At 36.3% G+C, this 26,563-nt stretch overlaps 1 protein-coding gene across 13 annotated transcripts in view; it reads left to right on the forward strand.

The window, feature by feature from the left end:
• Positions 1–26,563, forward strand: part of MIA2 (MIA SH3 domain ER export factor 2) — a 119,302-nt gene that overhangs the window by 74,512 nt on the left and 18,227 nt on the right. For 10 of the 13 annotated variants that reach the window (XM_043988254.1, XM_043988256.1, XM_043988257.1 and 7 more), the window contains 10 exons: positions 6,077–6,197; positions 7,078–7,124; positions 8,032–8,122; positions 14,524–14,662; positions 15,926–16,027; positions 17,348–17,408; positions 17,908–17,943; positions 20,968–21,035; positions 23,300–23,382; positions 25,121–25,249. In XM_043988254.1, coding sequence (XP_043844189.1) covers positions 6,077–6,197; positions 7,078–7,124; positions 8,032–8,122; positions 14,524–14,662; positions 15,926–16,027; positions 17,348–17,408; positions 17,908–17,943; positions 20,968–21,035; positions 23,300–23,382; positions 25,121–25,249 — 877 coding nt within the window. The remainder of the gene's footprint in view (positions 1–6,076; positions 6,198–7,077; positions 7,125–8,031; positions 8,123–14,523; positions 14,663–15,925; positions 16,028–17,347; positions 17,409–17,907; positions 17,944–20,967; positions 21,036–23,299; positions 23,383–25,120; positions 25,250–26,563) is intronic. The other 3 variants (XM_043988258.1, XM_043988259.1, XM_043988260.1) reach the window with 1 other exon arrangement.

Here is a 26,563-nt window from a genome sequence, read left to right on the forward strand (position 1 = left end):
AAGTAATTTTAGATTTGAGTGTCACTGTTTTGGGATTTAATAGAATGTTTTATTTTTTTCAGCATTCATTCATTTATTAAACATATGTTTCATAAGCTGTAGAATTGTAAGCTTTCCTGATTCTTAAAAATGAGTGTGTAAATTAGATTAAACTTATCTACCATGAGGGTATGTATCATTTTAGCAAATTAAAAGTATTATTACCAGGCTTTCTGCCAAATGTTCTTTAGATATAGCAGGCATGCATTCCAGAAATGTCAAAGATAGAGAGGTCTCACCAAAATAGAGAAAAAGTACCACATGTATCTTTATCTAGTCTAGTTCAAGAAAAGGAGAAACTTTATAAGCCTGCAGGCACTAAGGAGAGGGGCCCTATGCAGAGGAACCTATTTAGGGAAGTACAGAGCTGGGATGGCCTTCAGTTCCCAATCTCATAATGTTCCAACCAGGAGTTCAAATCTGGCCTCAAACACTTGACACTTACTAGCTGTGTGACCCTGGGCAAGTCACTTAACACTCATTTGCCCTACAAAAAAAACCCCCCAGAACCAATCTGCCCAGAAAACAGGTCAAGGAAAGATAAGCTAAGAATAATTGGACTACCAGAAAACCATAACCAAAAAAGTCTTGGGTATCATATTTAAGAAATCCTAAATGAAAACTCTTCAGACCTCTAAGAACGATATGGAAAAGTAAAAATTTAATCCACCAGTTACCTCTTGAAAGAAATCCTAAAGTGTACAAAGTCAAAATCCAGAGCTTCCAGGTTAAAGATAAAATACTTTATGTAAGATGCTAGAATGAAAAAGTTCAAATGCCAAAGAACCAGAAGGACCATGTAAAACTTAGCAGCCACCACACTGAAGCACAGGTAAGTTTAGAACATGATGTTCCAGAGAGCAAAAGATAAAGCTTTTCAACTAAGAGCTAGAAAAATTGAGTCATAATTTCACCAGAGGAAATATTGGATCTTTAATGAAATAGAGAATTTCCAGGCAGTCTTGATGGAAAGACCAGAGCTGAGTAGTATCTCTGAAATATAAAAAACCCTTAAAAGGTTAGAGCAATTGGAGAGAAAGTATTTAATTCTAATAGGGGGAAGCAACATACCAGAACCCCAGTGTTTTCAAAGTTCATAGAGGGACTTAAATATGACAAAAAGAAGGATTGGCATGGTTTTGGACTTTTTAAATTTTTTTGCTGGGCAATGAAGGTTAAGTGACTTGCCCAGGGTCACACAGCTAGTAAGTGTCAAGTGTCTGAGGCCAGATTTGAACTCAGGTACTCCTGAATCCAGGACTGATGTTTATCCACTGCACCACCTAGCTGTCCCCTGGTTTTGGATTTTTTATATAATATTCAGTGAAGAAAAAAAAGGGAGGGGAAAATAATACCCTAGAGAAAAAAGGAATAGTATTTACTATTTCAAATAATGGGAGAATGTGAGAAAAAAATGGATGACGCAGTAGGCAGAGCAGTTGCCAATTTTTAATTAAATTCAGTTTTTAATTAGCAAATTTTGAAAATCGAGATAAGCAAAATTGAAAGCAAAACCACCATTAAACCAATTAAATAAAACTTGGAGCTGATTAAAAAAAAAACACAAAAAACTAGGGGCAGCTAGGTGGCACAGTGGATAAAGCACCAGCCCTGGATTCAGGAGGACTTGAGTTCAAATCCAGCCTCAGACACTTGACATTTACTAGCTGTGTGATCCTGGGCAAGTCACTTAAACCTTCATTGCCCCACAAAAAAAAAAAAGAAAAGAAAAGAAAAGAAAAAAGAATTCACAATGAATAAAGATGAAATAAAAGATAACATGAGAATTATCCATTTTATATTGTAATGTTCTCTATCTCATGTTGAGTCAAAAATTCTTTCCCTCTCCATGGAACTGATAGAAACTATTCCTTGCTCTTCAGTTTGCTTAAAAGCTTTTGCACAAATGCAGCCAAGATTAGAAAGCTGGGAAACGATTTTCCAGCAAGTATCTCTGATAAAGGCCTCATTTCTCAAAGATATAGAGTACTGAGTCAAATTTGTAAGAATATAAGTCATTCCCCAACTGATAAATGGTCAAAAGATATGAACAGATGTTTTCAGGTAAGGAATTCAAAACTGTCTATAATCACATAAAAAAAAAGCTCTAAATCACTACTGATTAGAGAAATGCAAATTAAAACAGTTCTGAGCTACTACCTCACAGCTATCAGATTGACTAGTATGACAGAAAAGGAAAATAATAAATGTTGCAGGAGTTGTGGGAAAAGTGAAACAATAATGCACTCTTGGAGTTGTGAACTGATCCAACCATTCTGGAGAGCAATTTGGAATTTTACCCAAAGACCACTCAAACTATGGATGACCTTTGATCCAGCAATATCACTACTAACCCAAAGATTATAAGATAGGGGAAAGGCCCCACTGTTCAAAAAATATTTATAGAAACTCTTTTTGTGGTGGCAAAAACTTGAAAATTGAGAGGATGCCCATCAATTGGGGGATGGTGAAAAAACTAGTATATGAATGTAATGGTATACTATATATAATACTATCCATATATATATTTATACATATAATCCATTATATATATAATACTATATATGTAATAAGAAATGATGAGCAAGATGATTTCAGAAAAATCTGGAAATACTTGTATGAACTGATACAAAATTAAGTGAGCAGAACCAGGAAAACATTGACATTGTATGTAATAACAACAACATTATTCAGTGAACAACTAAGAAGATGAAGATGGTGGAGGAAAGGCAGTGAGTTCTCAAACTCATGACACAATTGCTCCAAAAATCATCCAAATAATGACATAGGACAATGCCTGGAGCTGCAAAACCCACAGAAGAATGTACTGAAATCATCTAACCAAGAACGGCTTGGAATGTCAGGAGGAGGGAGCTGCTGTGCTGAGACAGGAGTAGAGCCCAACCTCACCATCACCGTGACACAGATCCAGTCCCAGGAAGGCCTCACCAGAGAAGGAGACCCCAAGATCCTCTGAATCAGTTGAAGTGCCAGTGTTGTCTGGAACTAAGCTGGTGAGAAGGCTGAGCCCTTGACAGGAGGGAGATTACAGGGGTCTATGCTGGTGCTGAGGTAGGCTTGAGTAGCAGTGGCCCAGGTGGGGGAGGGGCACAGGCTTGTAGGAGCTGACAACCACAACACACAAAGCTGGTTGATTAGCAAGTTGGTCTGGGGTCATCTGCAGACCAGGGAACAGGCCAGCTGAATGAAGAACCTGATCCTCCTCAAATCATACCACCTGGGACTTCTTAAGCTGGGGATACCGCAGCCTGGAAACAGTGCCCCACTTTAAGGAGCTAAAAGTCAAGTAAAAGAAAAGCAAGATGAGCAGAGAAAGGTGAGGACCTTAGAAAGTTTCTTCGGTGACAAGGAAGATCGAGGTGCACCCTCAGAGGAAGATGTCAGTGTCAGGACCCCTATATCTAAAGCTTCCAAGAAAAATATGAATTGGTCTCAGGTCATAGAGGTGCTCAAAAAGGACTTTGAAGATAAAGTTAGATAGGTAGAGGAAAAAATGGAAAGAGAAATGAGGGGGATGCAGGAAAGACATGAGAAAAAACTCAACAGCTTGAAAAGCTAAATTGGCCAAATGGAAAAGGAGGTACAAAAGCCCTCTGATGAAAATAATTGCCTAAGAATTAGGATTAAACAAATGGAAGCTAGTGACTTTATGAGAAACCAAGACACAATACAGCAAATCCAAATGAATAAAAAAAATAGAGGGCAATGTGAAATATTTTCTTGGAAAAACTCAAGAGGCTAAGATCCATTGGAAAAAGTAAAGGGAGAGACGTGGAAATAGGCTAAAATTAGAAAAAGGGTACTTAGGAGGTACAGAGGTACTTAGGTACTTAGCAGCTAACTTGGAATTTAGAGGGACAGGCTGGGGGAAAATTTCTTACCCAACCGGAAGATCAGAAGATCAGGATTCAGCTTTCCTCTTTGTGGTTCACCAACTGTGATGGTTAAAAAATCTAACTGTGATGTCTAAATATCTAATGTGTGGTTGCCTTAAATTAGAAGCTTTAGCACCAATCTCTGGGCATTAAGCATTTATTAAAGTATGTTAGGGGTTAGTAAAGAGAACATGTAGAGAAAGAGAGATCTGTCTACTCTGCATGCTCCTGCCACCACCAGCTGGTACCCAAATGAACAGGCTGAGCCTCCCCAGCTTCCAGTGGAAGTTCCCTGCGGGACTGGAAGAGAGGCAGTCTCCACACACAGCTCCAAGCTAATCTGCTGGTCCATTGATTGACATGACTTACAGGTGATCTATGAATAGACATAACTTCTGGACGCCAGACAACTTCTGGCTGGACACAAAGTCACATGCTTTCTCCTCAGGGCCGAGCTGCCCTGGTTCTCACAATGTCTTTCTCAGCAGGGGGGTGGCACTCTGATTCTCACACTAGTAGACTGCAGAGATTTTCCTTATATTTAGGTTTTCTCTTCAAATGAGGCTAATTTTTAAAAATCTCACCATTACTTGTCTCATTTAAATAAATCATGTCTGAATTTTGCAGCATTTTAATAAATCCTATGACTTGAGCACTATTTCATTCCTCATCCTTTATGTGCAGCTTCCCTAACTTTATTTTTGTGCCCATCAGAATTCTTGTCCTTGAGTTTATTTCATCTCCATAAGTCTTTTGGGGGGGGCGGGGCAATGAGGGTTAAGTGACTTGATCAGGGTCACACAGCTAGTAAGTGTCAAGTATCTGAGGCCAGTTTTGAACTTAGGTACTCCTGAATCTAGGGCCGGTGCTTTATCCACTGTACCACCTAGCTGCCCCCCCCCATATGTCTTTTTAAAATTGCTAGCAGTTACAGATTTCTTTGATATTATTTGTTCTAACTTTTGGAGAATTTTAATGTGAAATAAAATACAGTTTTCATTTTTATTTACCATAGCTGCTAGTACAAAACTGGTTAATCTTAAAAGTACTTCAGGGGCAGCTAGGTGGCACAGTGGATAGAGCACTGGCCCTGGATTCAGGAGGACCTGAGTTCAAATCTGGCCTCAGACACTTGACACTTACTAGCTATGTGACTCTGGGCAAGTCACTTAACTCTTATTGCCCTGCAAAAAAAAAAGTACTTCAGAAGCAAATTCATGCATGAACTGATGATGAGTGAGATGAGCAGAACCAGGAGAATATTGTACACAGTATCAACAACATTATTTGTTGATCAACTGTGATAGACCTGATTCTTCTCAGCAATACAATGGTCCAAGATAGTTCCAAAGGCTCATGATGCATAATGTTCTCCAAATCCAGGAAAGAAAAACAAACAAAACAAAACTGTGGAATCTAGATGCAGATCGAACCATACTATTTCTGTTGGGTTTTTTTGTTGTTTTTATTTTTTGAGGTTTTTCCTTTTTGCTCTGATTCTTCTCTCATAACATTACTAATGCAGAAATATTTTAATGTGACTATACATACATAACCTATATCAGATTAAATGCTGTCTTGGGGAGGGGGGAGGGAGGGAGAAAAATTTGAAACTAGAAATCTTTATAAAAACAAATGTTGAAAACTATCTCTAAATGTAACTGGAAAATAATAAAATATTTATATGGGAAAAAAACCAAAAATGTTGCAAACTATCTTTACCTGTAACTGGAAAATAATAAGATACTTTTTTGATTAAAAAAAAGTACTTCAGGAGCAAGTTCAAACATGTTGCAAGATGCTGCTTCTATGATTACTTTTTTCTACCTTTTCCCCAAAATCACATAAGAATTTTTTTGTTTATTTTGTGACCACACATTTAGGAGGATTGGGCAGCAACATTTAGTTTGGAAAAATTAATTTTGGTTAGTAGAACTAATTAAATGGTTGTGAAATAACTTTTGTTTGAAAACTTAATTGTTGAGTCCACGCTTACGTGTATTTTTGATGGGATAGATGAATACTAGAAATGTAGTGTATTGATTGCTAGAGTACAAATAATACAAATAAAGAAGAATTGAAAATCCATTATTAATATGATAATCAGAATCACCTTATTTTTCTTTTTGGTAACTCTCAAGTCTCTGACAGAATGCTTGCTGAAGATGAAAGACTGGGCTGCTGTACTAGGAGAAGATAATGTCAGTGATAATCATTTTGAAGTGGAAATAAACAGTGAATCCGTGATTGGAGACCATTTAGGTATTCTGAAGATAACTTCTGAAACTTATCTTTTGGCTAAAAGATTTAAGTTAGATGCAGGGTTTTTGTTTTCAGTCATTTTACAGTGTGTAAGACCCACTAAGAAAACCATGAAAATCAAACACTTTATGTGTACCTTAAATAAGTAGATCCAGATGTTTTCTTGGCATTATTCATAGCTTAATACTCCAATTTGAGGGAGCCTTTGTGCTGTTTTACTGCTATTCTTGGTTGAGATCTAGAGAGGTCAGAGTTATTTTAATATGATCAAGCCCCATTCACTACATTCCTGAATGAACATTTCTGACTGCTACATACCTCTTCCTTTTTTGGGGGGAGATGGAAAGAAAGAATCTAAAGGAGCAGCAAATGTTGGTTTTCTAAAACTTTTTTATGTTAGCACTTACATATTGAAAAAAAGTTATCACCCCAAAATAAACACTTAATGCTATCTTTGGATCATTTGTCCTCCATTTAATCCATTATAAAATCATTTATATGAAGGGAAAGAACTATTTTCTAAATCTTATTTTAATTCACATTGCAACTCAGGTAATATTTTGATGTAAGATGCCAAGAAAAGTTAAGGAAATCAGTAATAAATAGGGACTTATAATTTTGCTTTTGCACCCTCACTCCTACCATGCTGTGGGATTTTACGAAATGTTATAATAGGGTCCTTCTGGCATTTCTATTCATATGTCCCAAAGAACAGGTCCAATGCAGATCTGTCTTAAACCAAATTCCTCATTATAGCTGGGAGTGTAATAGTAAAGCCCCAATGTAGCAAATTTATAACAGTAAATTGACTAAAAATGTCATGGCAGTATATTATTTAGTTGATTTATTGTGTTATGTTTGTTCTTATTAATTACTGTAGATGATCACCAAAAGCAGACTGTGAAAAAACTGATTTATGCTGCTAAGGTATGTATTGCCTAATGACATAAACAGCATGGGAAAGGGATAAACAGAGACAGCTGTATCCATTTTAATTCCATAAAATATAGCAGTACAAACACTTTTAAGAATTGATTGGGATTCTATTAATAGATTTTTATTATTGAAGAATCACTCAAATGTTTGAATTTCATAAATCCTTACTTAGGAAGTTTGACATTTTTTATAACAAATTTCCAGGTTCCATTTGGAACTATTTTGTCACCTCATTTGTTTATATTTGCACTGTATATTTCCTCCTGTACACAATTCACTTTTTCTTCCTCTTTAACTTCTATCCTCTTCCCCATTTTTTTTATGTTATCTTCCTTTCCCCATTAGTAATCTGCTTTTTTAGATATTAACAGTACTGATACTCTGCGAAGTCTTTAAAAAGCTTTTTTTTTTTTTTGAGGCAATTGGGGTCAAGTGACTTGCCCAAGGTCACACAGCTAGCAAGTGTTAAGTGTCTGAGGCTGGATTTGAACCCAGGCACTCCTGAATCCAGGGCCGGTGCTCTATCCACTGCGCCATCTAGCTGCCCCCTTTAAAAAGCTTTTAAAGAAGTTTAAATTGTGTTTAAAATTTTTTGCTGAAAGTAAAGAGAAGGTTACTTTACCACTGTACCTAAATCTTTGGCTGCTCTTTGTTGACTCTTCAGGGGCTTTTCTTTTGGTGAGTTCCTATTGGTTATAATCCTGGTAGCCTGAAAACACCAGACTTAATTGGTGAAGAATTTTTTTTTGTTATAGTCATCCTTCCAGATCCATGAAGTGGTAAAATTCTTAGAAAAAAATGGGAGAGGAAATCGTGAGTAAATAGTGTTATGGGTATAAATATTTATAATGATAAATGTTCTCTTTTTTATTTCAAAAATATTTCACACTGTAAAAAGTTGAATGCTTGTTTAAAAACCTTGGAAGCAGAAAGGAACCGTTTATATTCTCAATTGTCTGATGAAGATAAAACAAAGGAAGAGTATAAAGGTAATCCATTTACTACATTTATTTATAAACATTTGTTTTTAAAAGTCATTGCTGCCTTCATACACAGATAATTTCAAGATTGATTCTAACTTTTAGGGGGTAATTGTAATCTTACTACTTTTGGGTTTTTTAATTTTGAAGGAATATGTCAAGTGTAGTTATTTCTGATTGTTTTTTTGAAGATTTTTTAATGTTCTCTCATTTATATTCAAACAATTTAACATTTTAATTAGGTTTGTCTGAATTATGTTGTGGTATATTTAATACAGTTGTAAATTAAACATGCTTAAAAGTTGGATAAAAAAACCCCAACCTTTTCACTATATAATTAAATATATAACCCAGTGACAGATTTAAATTTTGTCCAATAGCAAAAATAACCTAGTTCCACTTTTAATTAATTACAAAATAATAATAATTACTGACACGATTATAGGGCTTTAACAGCTTTTTACAAATGAGGAAACTGAAGCTAAACAATATATGTGATTTTATGATCATGTAGTTAGCAAATGTTAGAGGATTTGAATTCATGATTTTTCGATTTCAAGTTCATCGCTCTGTCCACCAAGCTGCCTATTCAGAATAGATCTCTGTTTTGCCTCATTTATGTACATTACTATCATACAGTTAAATCTTATAAATGCACACTAGAGTAATTTAGTATTGAGACTAAATGTTGTGTGACCCTGGGCAAGCCACTTAAACCTCATTGCCCTGCCAGAAAAAAAAAAAAGAAAGAAAAGAAATTGAATTTTACTAGGCCTATTTAAAGCTTTCATAAGTCTTGTCTATTTCACAAAGCTAACAAATATACAGACCAACTTTCTTTAAAAGTTTAAAAGCAGGGGCAGCTAGGTGGCACAGTGGATGGAGCACCGGCCCTGGAGTCAGGAGTACCTGAGTTCAAATCCGGCCTCAGACACTTAATATACACTTACTAGCTGTGTGACCCTGGGCAAGTCACTTAACCCCAATTGCCTCACTAAAAAAAAAAAAAAAAAGTTTAAAAGCTAGGGGAGAAAAAAAAGTTAGGGGAACCTCCCCAGAGTAGATGACATCTGAGAGCTTAGCTATGAATGAAGAGAAAGATTAATTGTGAAAGGTGGTGATCAGGAGGGAGCATTTCCCAGGCATGGGCTATGTATGGCTTGTGACATGACAAGATAATGGAAGATAGAATATTGAGTTCAGGGAACAATTAGTTTGTCTCAGACATAGAGGATGTGGAGGGAAGTAATATAATAAGACAAATAGATTTTGAAGTTAGATTGTGGAGGGTCTTTAAAGATAGGTTGAAGAGTTTGCATTTTATCCTGCAGGCAATAGGAAGTAACTGAAAAGTTTTGAAGAGGGGTGGGTGGGAATAACATTGTAAAATGTGTGCTTAAGATTATTTTGATAGCTAAGTGGAAAATGGATTGGAAAGAGAAGAAACTAGAGGCTGTGAGACCAATTAGAAAGTCCTATCAGTAGTTCAGGAGATGAGTGATGAAGACCTCAGGGAGGTAGCCTTGAGTAGAATAAAGGGGATAGAAAGGAGAGATGTAGATATAAAATGGATTGGCTATGTACAGTGAGGAAGAGAAAAGAGTGAAGAATGACTCCAAATTCACAAACCTAGGTGACTGGGAAGATAGTGTTGTCTTCAACAGAAAAAAAGGAAGTTTGGAAGAGGAAGCTTATGAGTTGCTGACAGGACATTCAGGTGGAGATGTATGCAGTTGGTGATATAGGAATGAGAGTAGGGATAGATCGATATAGAAATTATCCACATAAAGATAATAAATCACAGACTCACAGAATTTTAGAGTCTTAAGGGACCTCAGAGGCCATGTCTACCCCATACTTGCAAATAATTCCTTCTGCTATGCTCAAATAGATTTGGCTTCAAAGTCAGAAACACCCAGGTTCAAGTCTTGCCTCTGACACATATTGGCAAATGACCGCTCAAGTTATTTAACTTCTCAGTGCTTCAGGCAATCCTCTAAGAGTAAGTTGCAGAGAAGGTGCCAACCTGCCTTGGTAGAACAAGTTCCCTATACCAGTGAAATCAAAAGTTCTAATCCCTGTTTCTTGTATATTTGACAAGTGGTTATCCAGCCCTTGTTTAAAAACTTTCAGTAAGGGGGAACTTACTACTCTGAAAGTAGCCCATTCTAGTTTTGAATAGTTATAATTGTTAGAAACCTCCTCATGTCAATTCTAAGTGTGACCTTTGCAACCACCTGTTGCTCCTGGTTTTGCCTTTCTTCAACCAGTCCTCATATGGCATAAATTTGATAGCCTTCACTTCCTTGGTGGTCCTCTTCTGTATATTCTCCAACCTGTCAATGTATTTCCTTTAATGTGGCACCCACACATCAAATATAGTACTTGAGATGTGGTGTGACTAGGGAAAAGTATAGAATTCCCTCAGTGTTCTTGGAAGTTATGTCTTTCTATGCAGGCCAAGATCACATTGTTTTGCTCTGCTGCCATACCACATTGCTGACTCATATTAATTTTGCAGTCCACTGAAACGTCCAGATTTTTTTCAAATAAATTGCTTTTTAGCTATGAATCTCTTACCTAGTATTTCTGAAGCTGATTTATCTCTGTTTTTCATCTTATTAGATTGATCTAAATATCATAGATTGTTAAGTCCTTTTTGGATACTAACTCTTATCATCTGACATATTAGCTTTACTTCTTAGTTTTTTTGTCATCTGCAAATTTGATAAGCATTTCACCTATGCCTTTTTATCAGAGGCATTGTTAAAAATTGTAGCTATGATAGCACCAAGTCACTTACCTGAGACCATCTACTGGAGCCCTTCCACATTGACATCTAACCATTAATTCTTTGGTTAAATTGTGAATTTATCTGATTGTATTACCATCTAGCCCATATCTCTGTGACTTTTCCACAAGAATAGCTTGAGAGACCTTGACAAATGCTTATCTGAAATCTTAAGTAATCTTTAGCTTTGGAATTTCACTTATATGACAGCTTAATAATAACCCTGTCAGGAAAGGAATGAAGCTTAATCTGTGATTATCTGTTTTTAATGAAGCTGTCTTGGCTCTTTCCATTTGCCACTCCTTTTTCTAGATTTCAGTTGAATTTACAGAAGTGGATGAAATCACCAAGGGAAAGAGTATAGGGATTGAGCCTTAGAGAGAGCCATGCTTGAAGGGGGATGGGTGATCATCCATCACAGGAACTTTAGAAAGAGTGAGCAGACAGGTTAGAGAAGAACCAGGAGAAAGCAGTGCTACAGGAGTCCAAGGAAGAGAAAATGTTTGGGGGAAGGGATGATAAACAGCATCAAAGACTATCAAAAAGTTACGGTGAATCTTTTTTTTTTTCAGGCAGTGGGGGTTAAGTGACTTAACCAGGGTCACACAGCTAGTAAGTGTCAAGTGTCTGAGGTTGGATTTGAACTCAGGTACTCCTGAATCCAGGGCTGGTGCTTTAACCACTGCGCCATCTAGCTGCCCCAAGGCGAATCTTAACCGAGAAAAGACCATTAGGTTTATTTCATTTAAAATTGTTTTAATAACATTTTGTTTTAAAGCATGTTACTTCCCAACAAGGAAATTTTTCCTTGTATAATACTTTCCTTAGGCTTAGGAAACAGGGTAGGGATTAAACCTGTGATTTCATTGATATAGGAAATGCTCAGATGAGGAAATTTCTTTCATTTGTATATGCCAGCACTTTCTCTGCGACTTAGAGAATTATAGAGTTCCCTAGATGCCAGCATGTGTCAGAGGTGAGACTTGAACTCAGGTCTTCCTGGCTACAAGGTCAGCGCTCTATTATGCCTCCCCAAAGGACAGTGAAAAGAGTACTTATACTTGGACCTGTGGGACTTGGGTTCAGAGTCTGGTTCTGCTGATTATTTCTTGTGATCTTGAATATCATACTTGTAAAATGAAGGGTGTTGGTCTCAGTTTCCTCCAAAGTCTCTTCCAGGCGTAGATGAAGTACCTTTCCATAGAAGAAACAATAATAGAGTGATTGCAACTCATGTTACTTTAAATTTTTTGTAGTTTTCTGTTTGTTGACAGAATGGAAACCAGTACTTTCCATTATATCCGACTTGATTTTGTTGCCTTTTAGTATTGTTTTCATTCACATTATATAATTGTTTTTATATTGTTCTGGTTCTGCTTTGTTCACTTTTGCATCATTTCATACAAGTCTTCCTTTGCTTCTCTGAATTCTTCATGCTCCCCATTCCATGGAGCAAATTTCCCTGATAAAGGTCTGATATCCAAGATATCTAAGGAATTAATTCAACTTTATAAAAACAAGAGCCAATTTTTTTTTCCTTTTTATGGGGCAGTGAGGGTTAAGTGACTTGCCCAGGGTCACACAGCTAATAAGTGTCAAGTGTCTGAGGCCAGATTTGAACTCAGGTCCTCCTGAATTCAGGGCCGGTGCTTTATCCACTGTACCACCTAGCTGCCTCCCAAGAGCCATTCTTTAATAAATATATGGTCAAATATAGGAACAGACAGTTTTCAAATACTTGTTGACAAATATGAAAAAATGTTCTTATAAATCACTAGAGAAATAAAACTTAAAACAATTCTGAAGTTATACCTCACATGCATCAGATTAGCAAAAGTTATAAAAAGGAAAAATGACACTTGGTGTACCATTGGTGGAGCTGTGAATTGGTCTATCCATTCTGAAAGTAGTTTGGAACTCTGCCCACAGAAAGTTCCCGAACTAGACTCACCCTTTGACCCATCAGTGCCTAAATTACTATGCCTATACTCCAAAGAGATTAAAGATAAGAGGAAAAGGACCCACATCTTTTTGTAGTGGCAGAGAACTGGGAACAAAGAGTGTGCCCATGATTAGGTAATGGCTGAAAAAGTGATGGCACATGAATGTAATGGAATATTATTGTGCCATGAGAAATGATGAAAGTGACTTTGAATGAACTGATGCAGAATGAAGTGAACAGAACCAGGAGAACAGTTTTTATAACATTTATACCTAAGAATTCTTCAGTGTAATGATTGTAGAGAGTCACTGAGTGAGGAAGCCTACTCCCCAAGGGCTTGAATGAAACAGAATTTTTCAGACACAGCCAATATGGAAATTTGTTTTGCTTGGCCATGTATGTTTGTTACAAAAGTTTTGTTCTTCTTTTTTCTTAATGGGCTTGGGGAATGAGGGATGGAAAAGAAAGCTAGGAATAGCATTGAAAAAAGAAGGAAGAAAAGAGAAAAGAAAGGACTGTGATTGAAATGTGTTTTTGGAAATTCATAGGAGAGAGCAGCAGAAAGGCCAGAATTGATCACAGAGAAGCAGAACAGCTTTGAGAGGAACATTTTGAATTTGTTATATATTTTTTTAAAAAAGCGAGCTGTCTGTGTTCTGTTGTGAACATGACAGTGTTCATTTTACTTGATATTTGTGAAGTTCAAAATTTTTTTTGTTTTTTGTTTTTTGTTTTTTGCGGGGCAATGGGGGTTAAGTGACTTGCCAAGGGTCACACAGCTAGTAAGTGTCAAGTGTCTGAGGCCGGATTTGAACTCAAGAACTCCTGAATCCAGGGCCGGTGGTTTATCCACTGCGCCACCTAGCTGCCCCATCAAAATTTTTTAATGGAAATATTTTTTAAAATAAAGAGATCGGGGCAGCTAGGTGGCGCAGTGGATAGAGCACTGGCCCAGGAGTCAGGAGTACCTGAGTTCAAATCCGGCCTCAGACACTTGACACTTACTAGCTGTGTGACCCTGGGCAAGTCACTTAACCCCAATTGCCTCACTAAAACAAAACAAAACAAAAAATAAATAAAATAAAGAGATCAAACGTAGGCAGTATTAAGTTTGCTTCTGAAACTCCAATCTCCAAGACTTCCTTAGGGCTTTCCTTCATTATTTTTCACTGCAATTTGAGAAATTTTGGTTCAAAGTAATGTAATTAGAGCCATTTAGATGTCAGGGAGATTTAAGATGGTGAAGTTTTGGTTGTGGACAGTCTCTACAGAAAATATTCCAACAACTTTAGTGTTTCCATATTGTACCTGCACTTTTGGTTATATTTTTTATTACTTTCTTTTCTTTGGTTTATTATAAGTGAGCACAACCTTTTCTCCATAGACAGGAGAGGACATCACTTCCGTTGCTTTTTTTTTGGGGGGGTGGGGTGCGGGACAATGAGGGTTAAGTGACTTGCCCAGGATCACACAGCTAGTAAGTGTCAAGTGTCTGAGGCCGGATTTGAACTCGGGTTCTCCTGAATCCAGGGCTGGTGCTTTATCCACTGTGCCACCTAGCTGCCCCATCTCCATTGCTTTTAAGTATCTTGAGTTACTTTCTTTGTGAAATGTAGCTATCGAGTTCACAGTATTAACTCTTTGAGTCTTGATTTTTATCCTTGACAAATTCCACAGGTCAGATTGAAGTTCTTCAGACTGAGAAAGTGTCTTTGCAGACTGAAAATGCATATTTTAAAAGTGAGGTGCAAAAGCTTCAACAAAAACTTAAAGTAATGACTGAATTGTATCAAGAAAATGAATTGAAACTCCATAGGTACTAATTCGATTTTACCTTCTTACTTTTTATTATTGGCAAGTGAAATCTCAGAAATTTTTTAATATCAAGCTTTTAATATGTGCAATTTGATTTAATAGTATATGGGGATGATAGCCTTCGATTTAGGAATATAGGTTAGATTCCAGAAGTTCATTTGTATTTTTGTATCAATGTATTTTTTCCATAGAAACTATGTCAGAAATTATACTTAAATTCCCATTCTAATCCCACAAAACTTTATTTAACCATTAATTTAGGAGTGCTGTTGAGAACCCAATGGTTGGAGGTGTTTGGGGAGCTATGTAGGGACTGCTGTGGCTGGTCAAGTCCAGGTGTAGTCCCAAAGAAAGTCCATGTGGTTAGGGTGGCAGCAGCTCTTAGTATGTGTGGAATTTTCAAAAGTCAAATATTTCAGTTGGAAACTAGTTATATATGTGTATTTATATGACATTGTGTATGTGCGCATACAGATATATATCTATATCTATATTTATATGTATCTACATATGTATGTATATATACAGACATATATGTTTGTATACATGCACACATACATTTGGGGGGGCGGGAATCTGGGCCTGTGATTTTCTTGGTATAGCAATCACAGATCCATAGTAACTCTGCAACTTAGACACTTGCAGAGTTGCCTATGATTGTTTTTTCAGGATTTGACAAAAGTAACCCTGTAGATGACTTTCAAAGTCCAGTATCCTACCAGATAACATTCTTTCCTCATCTACACTACTCTTCAAAGAGAAGATATGAGCCAGACAAAGGGACACTTACATTTAGGTTTGTTTTAAGGAGGCTATATGGATTTTTTGGACATAAAATAATGCTCCAAATATATAGCTGAAGGATTTTTTGTTGTTTTCAGTTTGTTGGTGAATTATGGAATTTGAATTTGTGATTACCAAAGTTTAAAAAACTTTTTTAAATGTTCCTTAAACAAACTTTTAGAACATAAAACTGTTCATAAATTGCTCACTGTTGGGTAACACAGTGCATTGTTAGGATGTAAAGTTATAAGACCAACAATAGCTCCAGACCTTTTTTATTTTTACTTTTTACAGAAGCTTAAAGAGAAAACTCTAAAACAATGGTAAATCCAAAAGTCTTTGTAACAGTCAGTTCTCTAATTTGAGGTTTTGACAAGTTCCAAGCTAGATTGTGTTTACACAAATAAGACTTCCAGGAAGTGATTTTCTTATTAGAGGGGTTAATGAAACTGATTAAAAACAAAGGTATTTTTGTTGTAAGGAAACTGACTGTGGAAGAAAAAGATCGCTTGCAGAAAGAGGAGAAACTTTTCAAAGCAGGAGAAAAGATTAGTCATGCTTCTGAAGAGCTTAATTCTTACAGGTACTGACAGACCTTAGCTTTGTTTTTTGTCACTTTTTATCTAATATCTCACTTAAAGAAAAATACAAGTTAAATGTAAGCTTTACAATGCAACTGAACAAAATTTTGATTGGTTACTTTGAATTTCTGTGATCTGTATATAGTCATAGGTAAAGGGAAGAAGAGTTCTAAATTTATGTGATTTAAAATTTCTTCTTCTATTCCTTAGTGAATGATCTCCAGGGACTAATCTTTTTTGTTTTAGTAATAAGATTTTTTTTTGGTCCACAAAGAAAGACTTTTGAACGGCTTTGAATGTCAAACAAAGGATTTAAATTTGATTCTGGAGATGATAGGGAACCACTGAAATGAGAAGAAAGGCAAGATGGCCAGACCTGTGCTTAAGGAAGATCGATTTGACAGTTGAGTACAGGATGGACTGAAGTAGAGAGAGACCTAAAGCAGAGAGACTAACCAGAGCACTCATTGCAGTAATTCAGGCCTGAGGTAGAAAGAGGGCCTGTATCAGGGTGGTGGCAGTGTAAGAGGAAAAATAGACAGGGCTTTTCAATAGACTGGACATTAGGGTGAGACAAAGTGAGGAATCAGGGGTGACGTGTGGGTTGGGAGCTCAATTGACTAGGAGGCTGATGGTGCCCCGAACAGAAATAGGGAAGTTAGGAAGTGGGGAGGGCATGGGAGGAAAGATAATGGGCTGAGTTTTTAACATGTTGAATTAAAGATGTCAACAGGACATCCAGTTTGAAATTTCCAGTAGGTAGTTGGATTTGTGAGACTGGAGATCAGCAGAAATGTTAGGGTTAGAGAAGTCAATCTGAAAACTATCAACATAGAGCTGATAATTGAATCCATGGGAGTTGATTGAGATCACCAAGTGAAATAGTACAGAGGGAGAAGAGAAGAAGCCTTCACATTTCCCATTTTAAGAAGTTTCATCTCTTCATAGCTGATGTTTAGAAAATGGGGTTATTTCTTTCCTCTTAAATTTGTATATGCTACCCAGAGGCTAATACATTCCCTGGAATTTAAAAAAAATATATAATTTCAATTACCTTGACAGTTATTTTCATCTGTCATGCTTCTAATGACCAGACAATTACATTTGAATGAAGATTTGATTTGGTGGATCCATGTAGTCATGCTTTAAATTTTCAAATAATGATTTAAAATTTCTAGAAAGTAATTCACCTAAGATTTTTTTTTGCTCATTTCTCATATAAATAGTATTAGAACTCCTGGTGCTGTGGACATTTGTAATGCAAATAGTTTATTTTGACATTTCTTAATTTTTTAGTAATAATGATTATATGTTTACCACAGAGAACGAGCCAAGGATCTTGAAGAAGAATTGCAAAGGACTATTCATTCTTATAAAAGCCAGGTACATGTGGGAAGACGAAGACTTTTTCTCTGAAGTGACTGAATTAGTATTTATGTCTTGGGATAGTGTCGTTTAGGCACTTCTACCAGGGAACTCTCTCCTTGGCTGGCTGGTCATGACAAGGAATATTACAAAGATGCTTATGGATCTAGCATAGGATATCTTCAAAATTACTGTCTTTTACTGCTCCAGGGAAAGTCCCAGAATGGAGTCAGCATAAGATACGTCATCACAAAAATACCAGTGAATTGTTACCCCTAATTCCAGACTGATGACTTTTCATTGTCGGACACTGGTATGATTTATTACTCAGCAGTATGGTGATTTAAAAGGTAGCATTTCATAATCATTTTGTGAGAAAGAATTTATTATAGGGAAGATCCTTTGTAAGTGAAAAATCTAATGTATTTATGTGTTATGAATTATATTGAAAATTTTGAATTTTTTAACTAGAAAAAATTTCTGTTCAGTTACCTCTGAATTCTTCTCTTTTTTTCAGGTCATTGCTCATGAGAAAAAAGCTCATGATAACTGGGTGAGTTTTCAATTCTAAAAGACGTATTTGTCTCCAAAATAATTTTATCATTTTATAATATATAGTCATATATAATCATAATGTAATCATATGAAAGCACATACATTTTCAAAAATATATAGCCATATACAGCTTATTTTTGAAATGATAAAAAATTTTAATGACTAATAATTCTCTTTAGAAGGACCAGTTATTCTTTCATTTTACCAGGATTACACTATAAGTTAAACTCTTTTTAGGTAAAATCAGCAACCATTTATTGTGTTTACTAGGGGTCTGGCACTGTGCTAAGCCATGGGATGCAAAGAAAGGTAAAAGACAGTTCCTGCTCAAGGAGCTTATGGTTTTTAGTGGAGACAATATGCAAAATACTATGTACAAACAAGATACATATACATACATACATGATATATACTTATACACATATATGTATACATACATACGTGTGTGTGTGTGTGTGTGTGTGTGTGTGTGTATAAAAAATAAAGTGAAGCTAATAAATTTAAAGAAGGCACTAGCATTAAAGATCTGGGAATGACTTCTGTCAAATTTGGAGGAAGCCAGAAAAGCCAAGGTGTGAAAATGAGAAAGGAAAGAATTCCAGGCATGGAGGACAAAGAATACTACATTAAAATTGTTCAGGGTTGAGAGATTGAGAGACTTGTGTGAGAAATAGTAAGGAGTCCAGTGTCAGTGGATCACAGTAAGTGGGGGTTGCTCAGGTATAAGAAGACTAGAAATGTAGAAAGGGGGCCAGATTATTAAGGTGCAACGATTGGAATGACGCCACCTGCTGGAGACTTACTGTAGAAGACTTCTGCCCATGAAGCAAAGGTCTTTGAGGGCAAGACCAGGAGTCTTTTCTTCAGGAGTCAGGAAGTGACGCGGGCTAGTGGGAGGAGGAAGGAAGAGACTGGCGCTCAGTCTCGGGCTCTTTTCCTCTGGACTCTGGCGGAGAAGGGAGCTAGAAATGTGCTCTCCCTTTAATAGATAGGAATCTAGGCCTTTCTCTCTCTCTTTACCAAATTCTTATTCTCCTTAATAAATGCTTAAAAGTCTAACTCTTGCTAAAGCTTGTAATTGATTGGCGACCACTCATTAGATATTTTAGACAGATTAGCTAGAATTTTAGCTCTTAACAAAGGGCTTTAAAAGCCAAATAGATAATTTTATTCTAGATTATTTGATTTTTGTTTGTTTGGTTTTTTTGCGGGGCAATGAGGGTTAAGTGATGTGCCCAGGATCACACAGCTAGTAAGTGTCAAGTGTGTGAGGCTGGATTTGAACTCAGGTCCTCCTGAATCCAGGGCCGGTGCTTTATCTACTGTGCCACCTAGATGACCCCAGATTATTTGATTTTGGAGATATTAGTGAGCTACTGGAGTTGATTAAAAGGGAGCTGGCAGGGGCAGCTAGGTAGCACAGTCCATAGAGCACCAACCCTGGAGTCAGGAGGGCCTGAGTTTGAATCTGGCCTCAGATACTTGACACTTACTAGCTGTGTGACCCTGGGCAAGTCACAACCCCAAATGCCTCACAAAAAAAAAGGGAATTGGCAGTGAGTGGAGGTAGGTGTGACATGGTCAAACCTGCGCTTTAGGAAAATCACTTTGACAGCTGAGTGTAGGACTGAATGGAGTGGGGAGAGACTTGAGGCAGGCTGTCCAACCAGAAGACAATTGGAAAAGTCCAAGTGTGAGGTGATGAGAGTCTGAATGAGAATGATGGCCCTGGCAGAGGAGAGCTGGGACATTTATGAAAAATATTACAAAGGTAAAAATCAACAAGACTTGCCAACAGATTAGATATGAGTGGTGAGAATGAGGAGGTGAGGATGGCACCTAGGTTAGAGCCCGAGTAACTGGAAGAATGGAGGTAACTTCCACAATAATAGGGAAGTCAGGAAGAGGAGAATGCTCGAGGGGAAAGATACTGAATTCCGTTTTGAATATTTGAGTTTAATATTTATAATGGACATCCAATGTGAGATGCCCAATAAGCAGTTGAAGATGTGAGATTGGAGGTCGACAGAGAGGTCAGTATAGAGATGATAACTGAATCCATAGTACCTCATATGATCATCATATGAAATAGTATAAAAGTTTTGAGGAAAGAAGGACCAACACAAAGCCCTAGAGTACAGACTTAGAGAGCATGACCTGGATGAAGATCCAGCCAAGGAGATTGACATGAAATAATCAGAAAGTATAACATTTTTAGTTCCAAATTTTTCTCCCTCCCTCCTTTCCCTGCTCCCCAAGACAGAAAGCAATCTGATATAGGTTATATATGTGTAATCACATTAAACATATTTCTGCATTAGTGTTACTGTGAAAGAAGAATCAGAACAAAAGGGAAAAACTTCAAAAAAACAAAAAAAAGTAGAAATACAATGGTTCAATCTGCATTCAGATCACAATTCTTTTTTCTGGATGTGAAGAACATTTTCCATCATTAGTCTTTTGGAATTGTCTTGGATCATCATATTGCTGAGAATAGCCAAATCTATTACAGTTGATCATCACACAATGATGTTGCTGTAACTGTGTACAGTGTTCTCCTGGTTCTGCTCGATTCACTCAGCATCAGTCCACTTAAGTCTTTGCAAGTTTTTCTGAAATCTGCTTGTTCATCATTTCTTACAGCACAGTAGTATGCCATTACATTCATATTCTACAACTTGTTCAGCCATTCCCCAATTGATCGGCATCCCCTCAATTTCCAGTTCTTTGATACCACAAAGAGAGCTGCTATAGATATTTTTGTACCTGTGGGTCCTTTCCCCTTTTTATGATTTCTTTGGGCTATAGACCTAGTAGTGGTATTCCTGGGTCAAAGGGTGTGTACAGCCCCATAGCCTTTTGGGCATAGTTCCAAATTGCTCTCCAGAATGGCTGGATCAGTTCACAACTCTACCAATAATGCATTAGTGTTCCAATTTTTCCACAGCTTCTCCAACATTTCCAAGTTCAATACTCTCTTCAATATGTTTAATATATTTGAAATTCTTTTTCTTTTTCCAAGCTGTCAGCCCGTGCTGCTGAAAGAAATCTCAGTGACTTAAGAAAAGAAATTGGATACAATAGACAAAAGTAAGTACTTTGCTTGTTACATTTAGACAATTTTTGGGGGTTAATAACACTTAACTTTGTGTCACTTGAAAATGAGAAAACTTACAAGTCATCAAACAACAATTGGGCCTAATACTTGGGGCATGTGTATGTGTGTGTGCATGTGCAGGCTTTAGTTGGTATAATATCCAGGGTATATGTGTATATATGCATACGTATGCATACACACATACATTTATGTACACATGCATATATTTGTTTGAAATCCTATTAAGGGGGAGGACTGTGAGGATTCAGTTAGAGTGGGTTTTGGAGCTCAAGCGGTGAGTAAACTATGGCCTCCAAGTCACAGCCCAGAGCCAGAACAACAGCTGAGGCAGCTACAGGACCCCATGTTTGCAGAAAGAATAAATAGCAAGTGTTTTTTTTGTTTTGTTTTGTTCTGTTTTTAGTGAGGCAATTGGGGTTAAGTGACTTGCCGAGGGTCACACAGCTACTAAGTGTTAAGTGTCTGAGGCTGGATTTGAACTCAGGTACTCCTGACTCCAGGGCCAGTGCTCTATCCACTGCGCCACCTAGCTGCCCCAATAGCAAGTGTTTTGATGGTGAAGAAGATATTGAGGGAATCCTGACTAATTTTAAGGCTTTTTCTATCATAAAATCTTCAACAGCAATTACTTTTAGGTATGTCTCTGGTAAAGCTTCATTTGTGCCACATGGTTATTAAATCTAATCTGTGTCACTCAGTTCTTTTTTTTTCAATCCTAATAGTATTTTATTTTTTTCCAGTTACATATAAAGATAGTTTGCAACATGTTTTTATAATATTTCGATTCCCAAATTTTTCTCTATCCCTCCCTTTCCTTCCCTCTCCCCAAGACAGAAAGCAATCTGATATAGGTTATATATGTACGATCACATTAAACATACTTCTGCATTAATCTTGTTGTGAAAGAAGAACCAGAACAAAAGGGGGAAACCTCAAAAAACAAAAAAAAGTAGAAATAGTATGGTTTGATCTGCATCTAGATTCCACAGTTCTTTTTTTCTGGATGTGGAGAGCATTTTCTTTTGGAATTGTCTTGGATCATTGTATTGCTGGATCAGTTCACAATTCCACCAACAATGCATTAGTGTTCATTTTTCCACAGCCAATCTGATAGGTGTGAGGTGCTGCCTCAGAGTTGTTTTAATTTGCATTTCTCTAATCAGTAGTGATTTACAGCATTTTTTTATATGGCAATAGATGTCACTCAGTTCTTACAGCAAATAATATAAGGCAGATTCAAGAAGAAATGATCTGAGATGGAACTTGGCCAGTGATAAATGCTCAGAATACAGGACAGGCTTCTCTTGACCACCTAATATGATCAGATCGCTCTTGTCATTTAACAAAAGGATAGGATCAAGGGAAACATATTCTAAATTGTACTAGTTTCTCAGAAGACTTTGAAGATATTCAATTCCAAGATATTATTTCTGATATGTCCATGGTTACATCAATACAAGCTCCCGGAAGCCCTCAAAGTAATGTTTGGGAAATGGAGAACCCTCAAGAAAATAGAGGAAGCTTTCAGAAAGTCACTACATCAAATAATTGAAACGCTGGAGAACAAAAATCCTAATTCTGTAGAAGACTTATTTTCAGGTGTTGAAAATTCTTATTATGAACTTGATATAGTATTAACAGGAATGATGAGCATCACAAAAATGGGACATTGTGATGTACTTGAGAGCTTTTCATCTCAAACAACTACAAATGCTAATTCAAATTGTAGATCTGATATAAATGAGCTTGACCATAATGTGGAAATCCTTGTTGAATCCTGAAGTGTTTAAATTCAAACCATCATTCTTTAAAGAAATCAAGAACATTTGAATATGGGATTAGACAGTGGGAGAGTTGGTTTCTAGTCCTAGTTTTTCCTGGCTTTGTGGTCTAGGTCAAATCACTTTCATTTTTCTCATTTGTAAGGTGAGCTTGCTTTGGATGTACTATAAGATTTCTTTCACCTTGAAAATCAGACCATTCTTATGGCTGATGTTAATTGCAGCAGACCTGAACCTGCCTGGTTCTCTTCCTCCACCTTGAAAGTGGAAGGAAGTATAGCCAGGGAATCGGAGCAGTATCTGGTGACAAAGTCACTTCTGAAGAGCTGTTCCTCCCCTAAAGTGCTGTGATTGTGTAAGGGAAATATTAAGTACTGGGTGTTGGCATTTGTCTTGAAATTATGGATGTTCTCTGTTTAATGGACAACTAAGAGATGTTTTTTCTTTCTTTGCAGGTTAACTGAAGCTGAATTTAAATGTGACCTTTTAGAAAAAGATTTTTATGCCCTCGATGTTCCAAATAGATCCTTTAGCAGAGGTACTGCCATTTTCCTTCACCATAAGCTATTTTACTTTATAAAGTTAATTGGATAATATTAGCATAACTATGATATAATGAATAATAAAGGCTATAGATTCAAGAGCCAGAGTTCTAAGTCTTAGCACTCTTCATTACCTCCGTATGGGAGTCTTTAGGCATAGTTTCACCATCCATAATAATAGTCTTTGCTCTCTGAATCTCAAACGGATTTTACAAGAGGATCTAAGTTTATACTTAAGCTCCTGGAAAGTAAAGTATTGAAAAGACATATCAGTATGATTATTTATGTATTAAGTCTGCTTTGGAATGTTTTTATTTTGGGGAATAATGGCAGTTTAGGAATTCATTTTATAATATTATTTATTATGTATTGCTTTCTTATTTATCCAGTGTATATTATGTCTTGTGGTAGATTATATAATCTCAAACTATTTTGAATCATGTCTTCCAAATAATTTTTGTTGAATTAAATTAATTAATGCCCAAGGAAATGAAAAGAATATAGGCTAAAACCCATTTTTACAAGCTTGAAGATATATCAGAATCTAAATTTCTTTAAAATAGAAGTTTATTGTTATAATATTTAGTAAGAATACATTGTACTATTGTTTTTTAGTATTTGTTGATAGAATACATTAAGTTTGTCCCATATTTGCAAACAAATTCTTAGCTTGGTAGTGAAAGGGTGTTTTTAAAAAAGGGAAGATGCTTTGCTTCTAAAGCAGTGGTCTGTAAGAGGGTAAGTAACTGCTTTGCCCTTCTGCTTTTAACTGCATTTGAATATAATACAAGATATTGCTAATATAATTTGATGTGCTTTATAAGCTGTGGTATTTGTGATGTTTTAGAGTATTGTTTTTTCCATTTTTCTTTTTGGTAAAAAATAATTCCTTGAACTAGTAGGGTTTATAAATTTGGCTAGTCACCATCAGGTAAATCTAACTGAAGTTATTTTATGAATTGCCAGCTAAACTGGTAATGACAATATTAGGAGTTAATATTTATGTAGGATTTTGTTTGCAAAGTGTTTTAGATACATTGTCACATATAAACTCTTAAAAACCCTTTGAGGTGGGTCATACAAGTATTATTATCCCCAATTTTCAGATGAAAAAAACTGAGCCCCAAGAGAGGCTTAATGACTTGCTCATTTTGTTGTACAAGAAGTGTCAAAGGTGGAATTTGAACTTAGGTCTTCCTGTCTGTGAATCAGTGCTCTTTCACCAAGCCATGTAATGCAGAATAGATCCTGGTGCTTCAATTAATTCACTACTCTACAAAACCTGAAATCTCCCCCAAAACAACTTACAGCTTTTCAAAGCTTGTTTCATAGAACTTGTTCAATAGAACTGAGCCCTGCTTTACAATTTCCAGTAGTTGGAGCTAGGCCAACTGCCCCCAAAAAAGGTCATTAAATTTTTTAAAAATAAAACTCTAAAACATCACTAATATCCCATGGAACAGGTATTCAAATACTTTTATATAAAATGACAACATCTATTAAATAAATTTATCATTAAATAAACAGGAACTTGAGAATACCTCTTGTATGTGGGATTTTTCATTCAAAACAATTCTATCCATATTAGCAAAGCTATGCCCTTAGACTAGGACATGAAATATTCTTATTATATGGAATAAATGTTTTAAATGGCACTCATAAAAAATGAGATTCTACCTGTATCCAGTGTAGTTACTGAAATTGAATTTAAATATGTTGTTTTAATTATTCCAGAGCATTCCCCATATGGACCCTCACCAATGGGTCGGCCTTCACCAGAAATGAGAGCTTTTCTCTCCCCTCCAACTTTGTTGGAGGGTCCACTCAGACTTTCACCTTTGCTTCCTGGGGGAGGAGGAAGAGGTATATTGCTTAAACATGTTCATTCTCTGGATTTTTCCATTCCTTTCTTCATCCCAACTTATCTTTAAAATGAACTGTAATATAAATATTTGGAAAGTACAGGCAGTCCTATAATTTACAGTGGGTTATATTCCTGGGAAAAGGGCCATTAAGTCTGACTGACATGAGTTGCATCTTATTTTCCCATAAAAGCAAGATTATATGAAAAGGTTACACTCTGATCAAGTGGATTGAGTTCCAACGTTTTATGGAATAACCACAAAACTATTTTAGCTTTTTTTTGCCCTTTTTTTTTTTTTTTTTGCGGGGCAGTGAGGGTTAAGTGACTTGCCCAGGGTCACACAGTAAGTATCAAGTGTCTGAGACTGGATTTGAACTTGGGTCCTCCTGGATCCAGGGCCCAGTGCTTTATCCACTGTGCCACCTACCTGCCCCCCATATTTTTTAACTATCAATTTAGTCAGTAATAAATGCTATATGCTTTGTAGTATAAAGTATTATAGAATATTATTAAGCAGGGAAACATAGTACCAAATCACATAAATTCATTTTTAATATATCATAGTATATTATATAAAGTTCATACCCTCTTCATCATTATTGCTTTATTTTTACTGTTAACAAATGAGATAAGTATAAACCTTCATTAGGATCATAGAAGTCAAAAGGCTTTCCTTGAAGAGATTTTGACAGGCATCTTTAAGAATTGTTTAGGGATAATTTAGAGCCATTTGATTGTTTTATCAAAGAAGTGATCCAAGAATGTATGTTTGGATTCTCTTTGATAAGCATAGGTGTTAGAAAATAAGCTGAGGGTTGGTTGTGGTTTTTTGTTTTTTGTTTTTAATTTTGTTTTGGTTTCTTGGTGTATGTGTGCCTTGAAAACATGTGCTTTCTTGAATTGCCATGCCATCAACACTAATAACTTTATTTTGTATCCTGATATTGCACAGTACATACATGCCTTTAAAATGCATCAAAATAACCGTACTTGGTCTATGCAGGGATGGGGAGGGACTGTGAGTCTCCTAGGCTGAAACTGGTAGACCAGGGATTGTTTTTACATGTAGCCTATCAGAAGGCGGACTGCTTTTTGGGATATGTTACTTTATCTAATTTAAGTACTCTACATATTAACATGAGCACAACTGGTTGAATGCCATGAATACAGATCACTGGAAGTTGACTGACAGTAAATTGTGGACTGCCTGTAATGTGCTGAATATTTAGAATGAAAAAATCAATAATTACCTTTGATTTCTCTCCTCCTTAATAACTCTTATGATCCAAATTCTAAAGATTACTTGTATGCGT

Source organism: Dromiciops gliroides, chromosome 2, assembly GCF_019393635.1.
Source record: "Dromiciops gliroides isolate mDroGli1 chromosome 2, mDroGli1.pri, whole genome shotgun sequence".
NCBI lineage: Eukaryota > Metazoa > Chordata > Mammalia > Microbiotheria > Microbiotheriidae > Dromiciops > Dromiciops gliroides.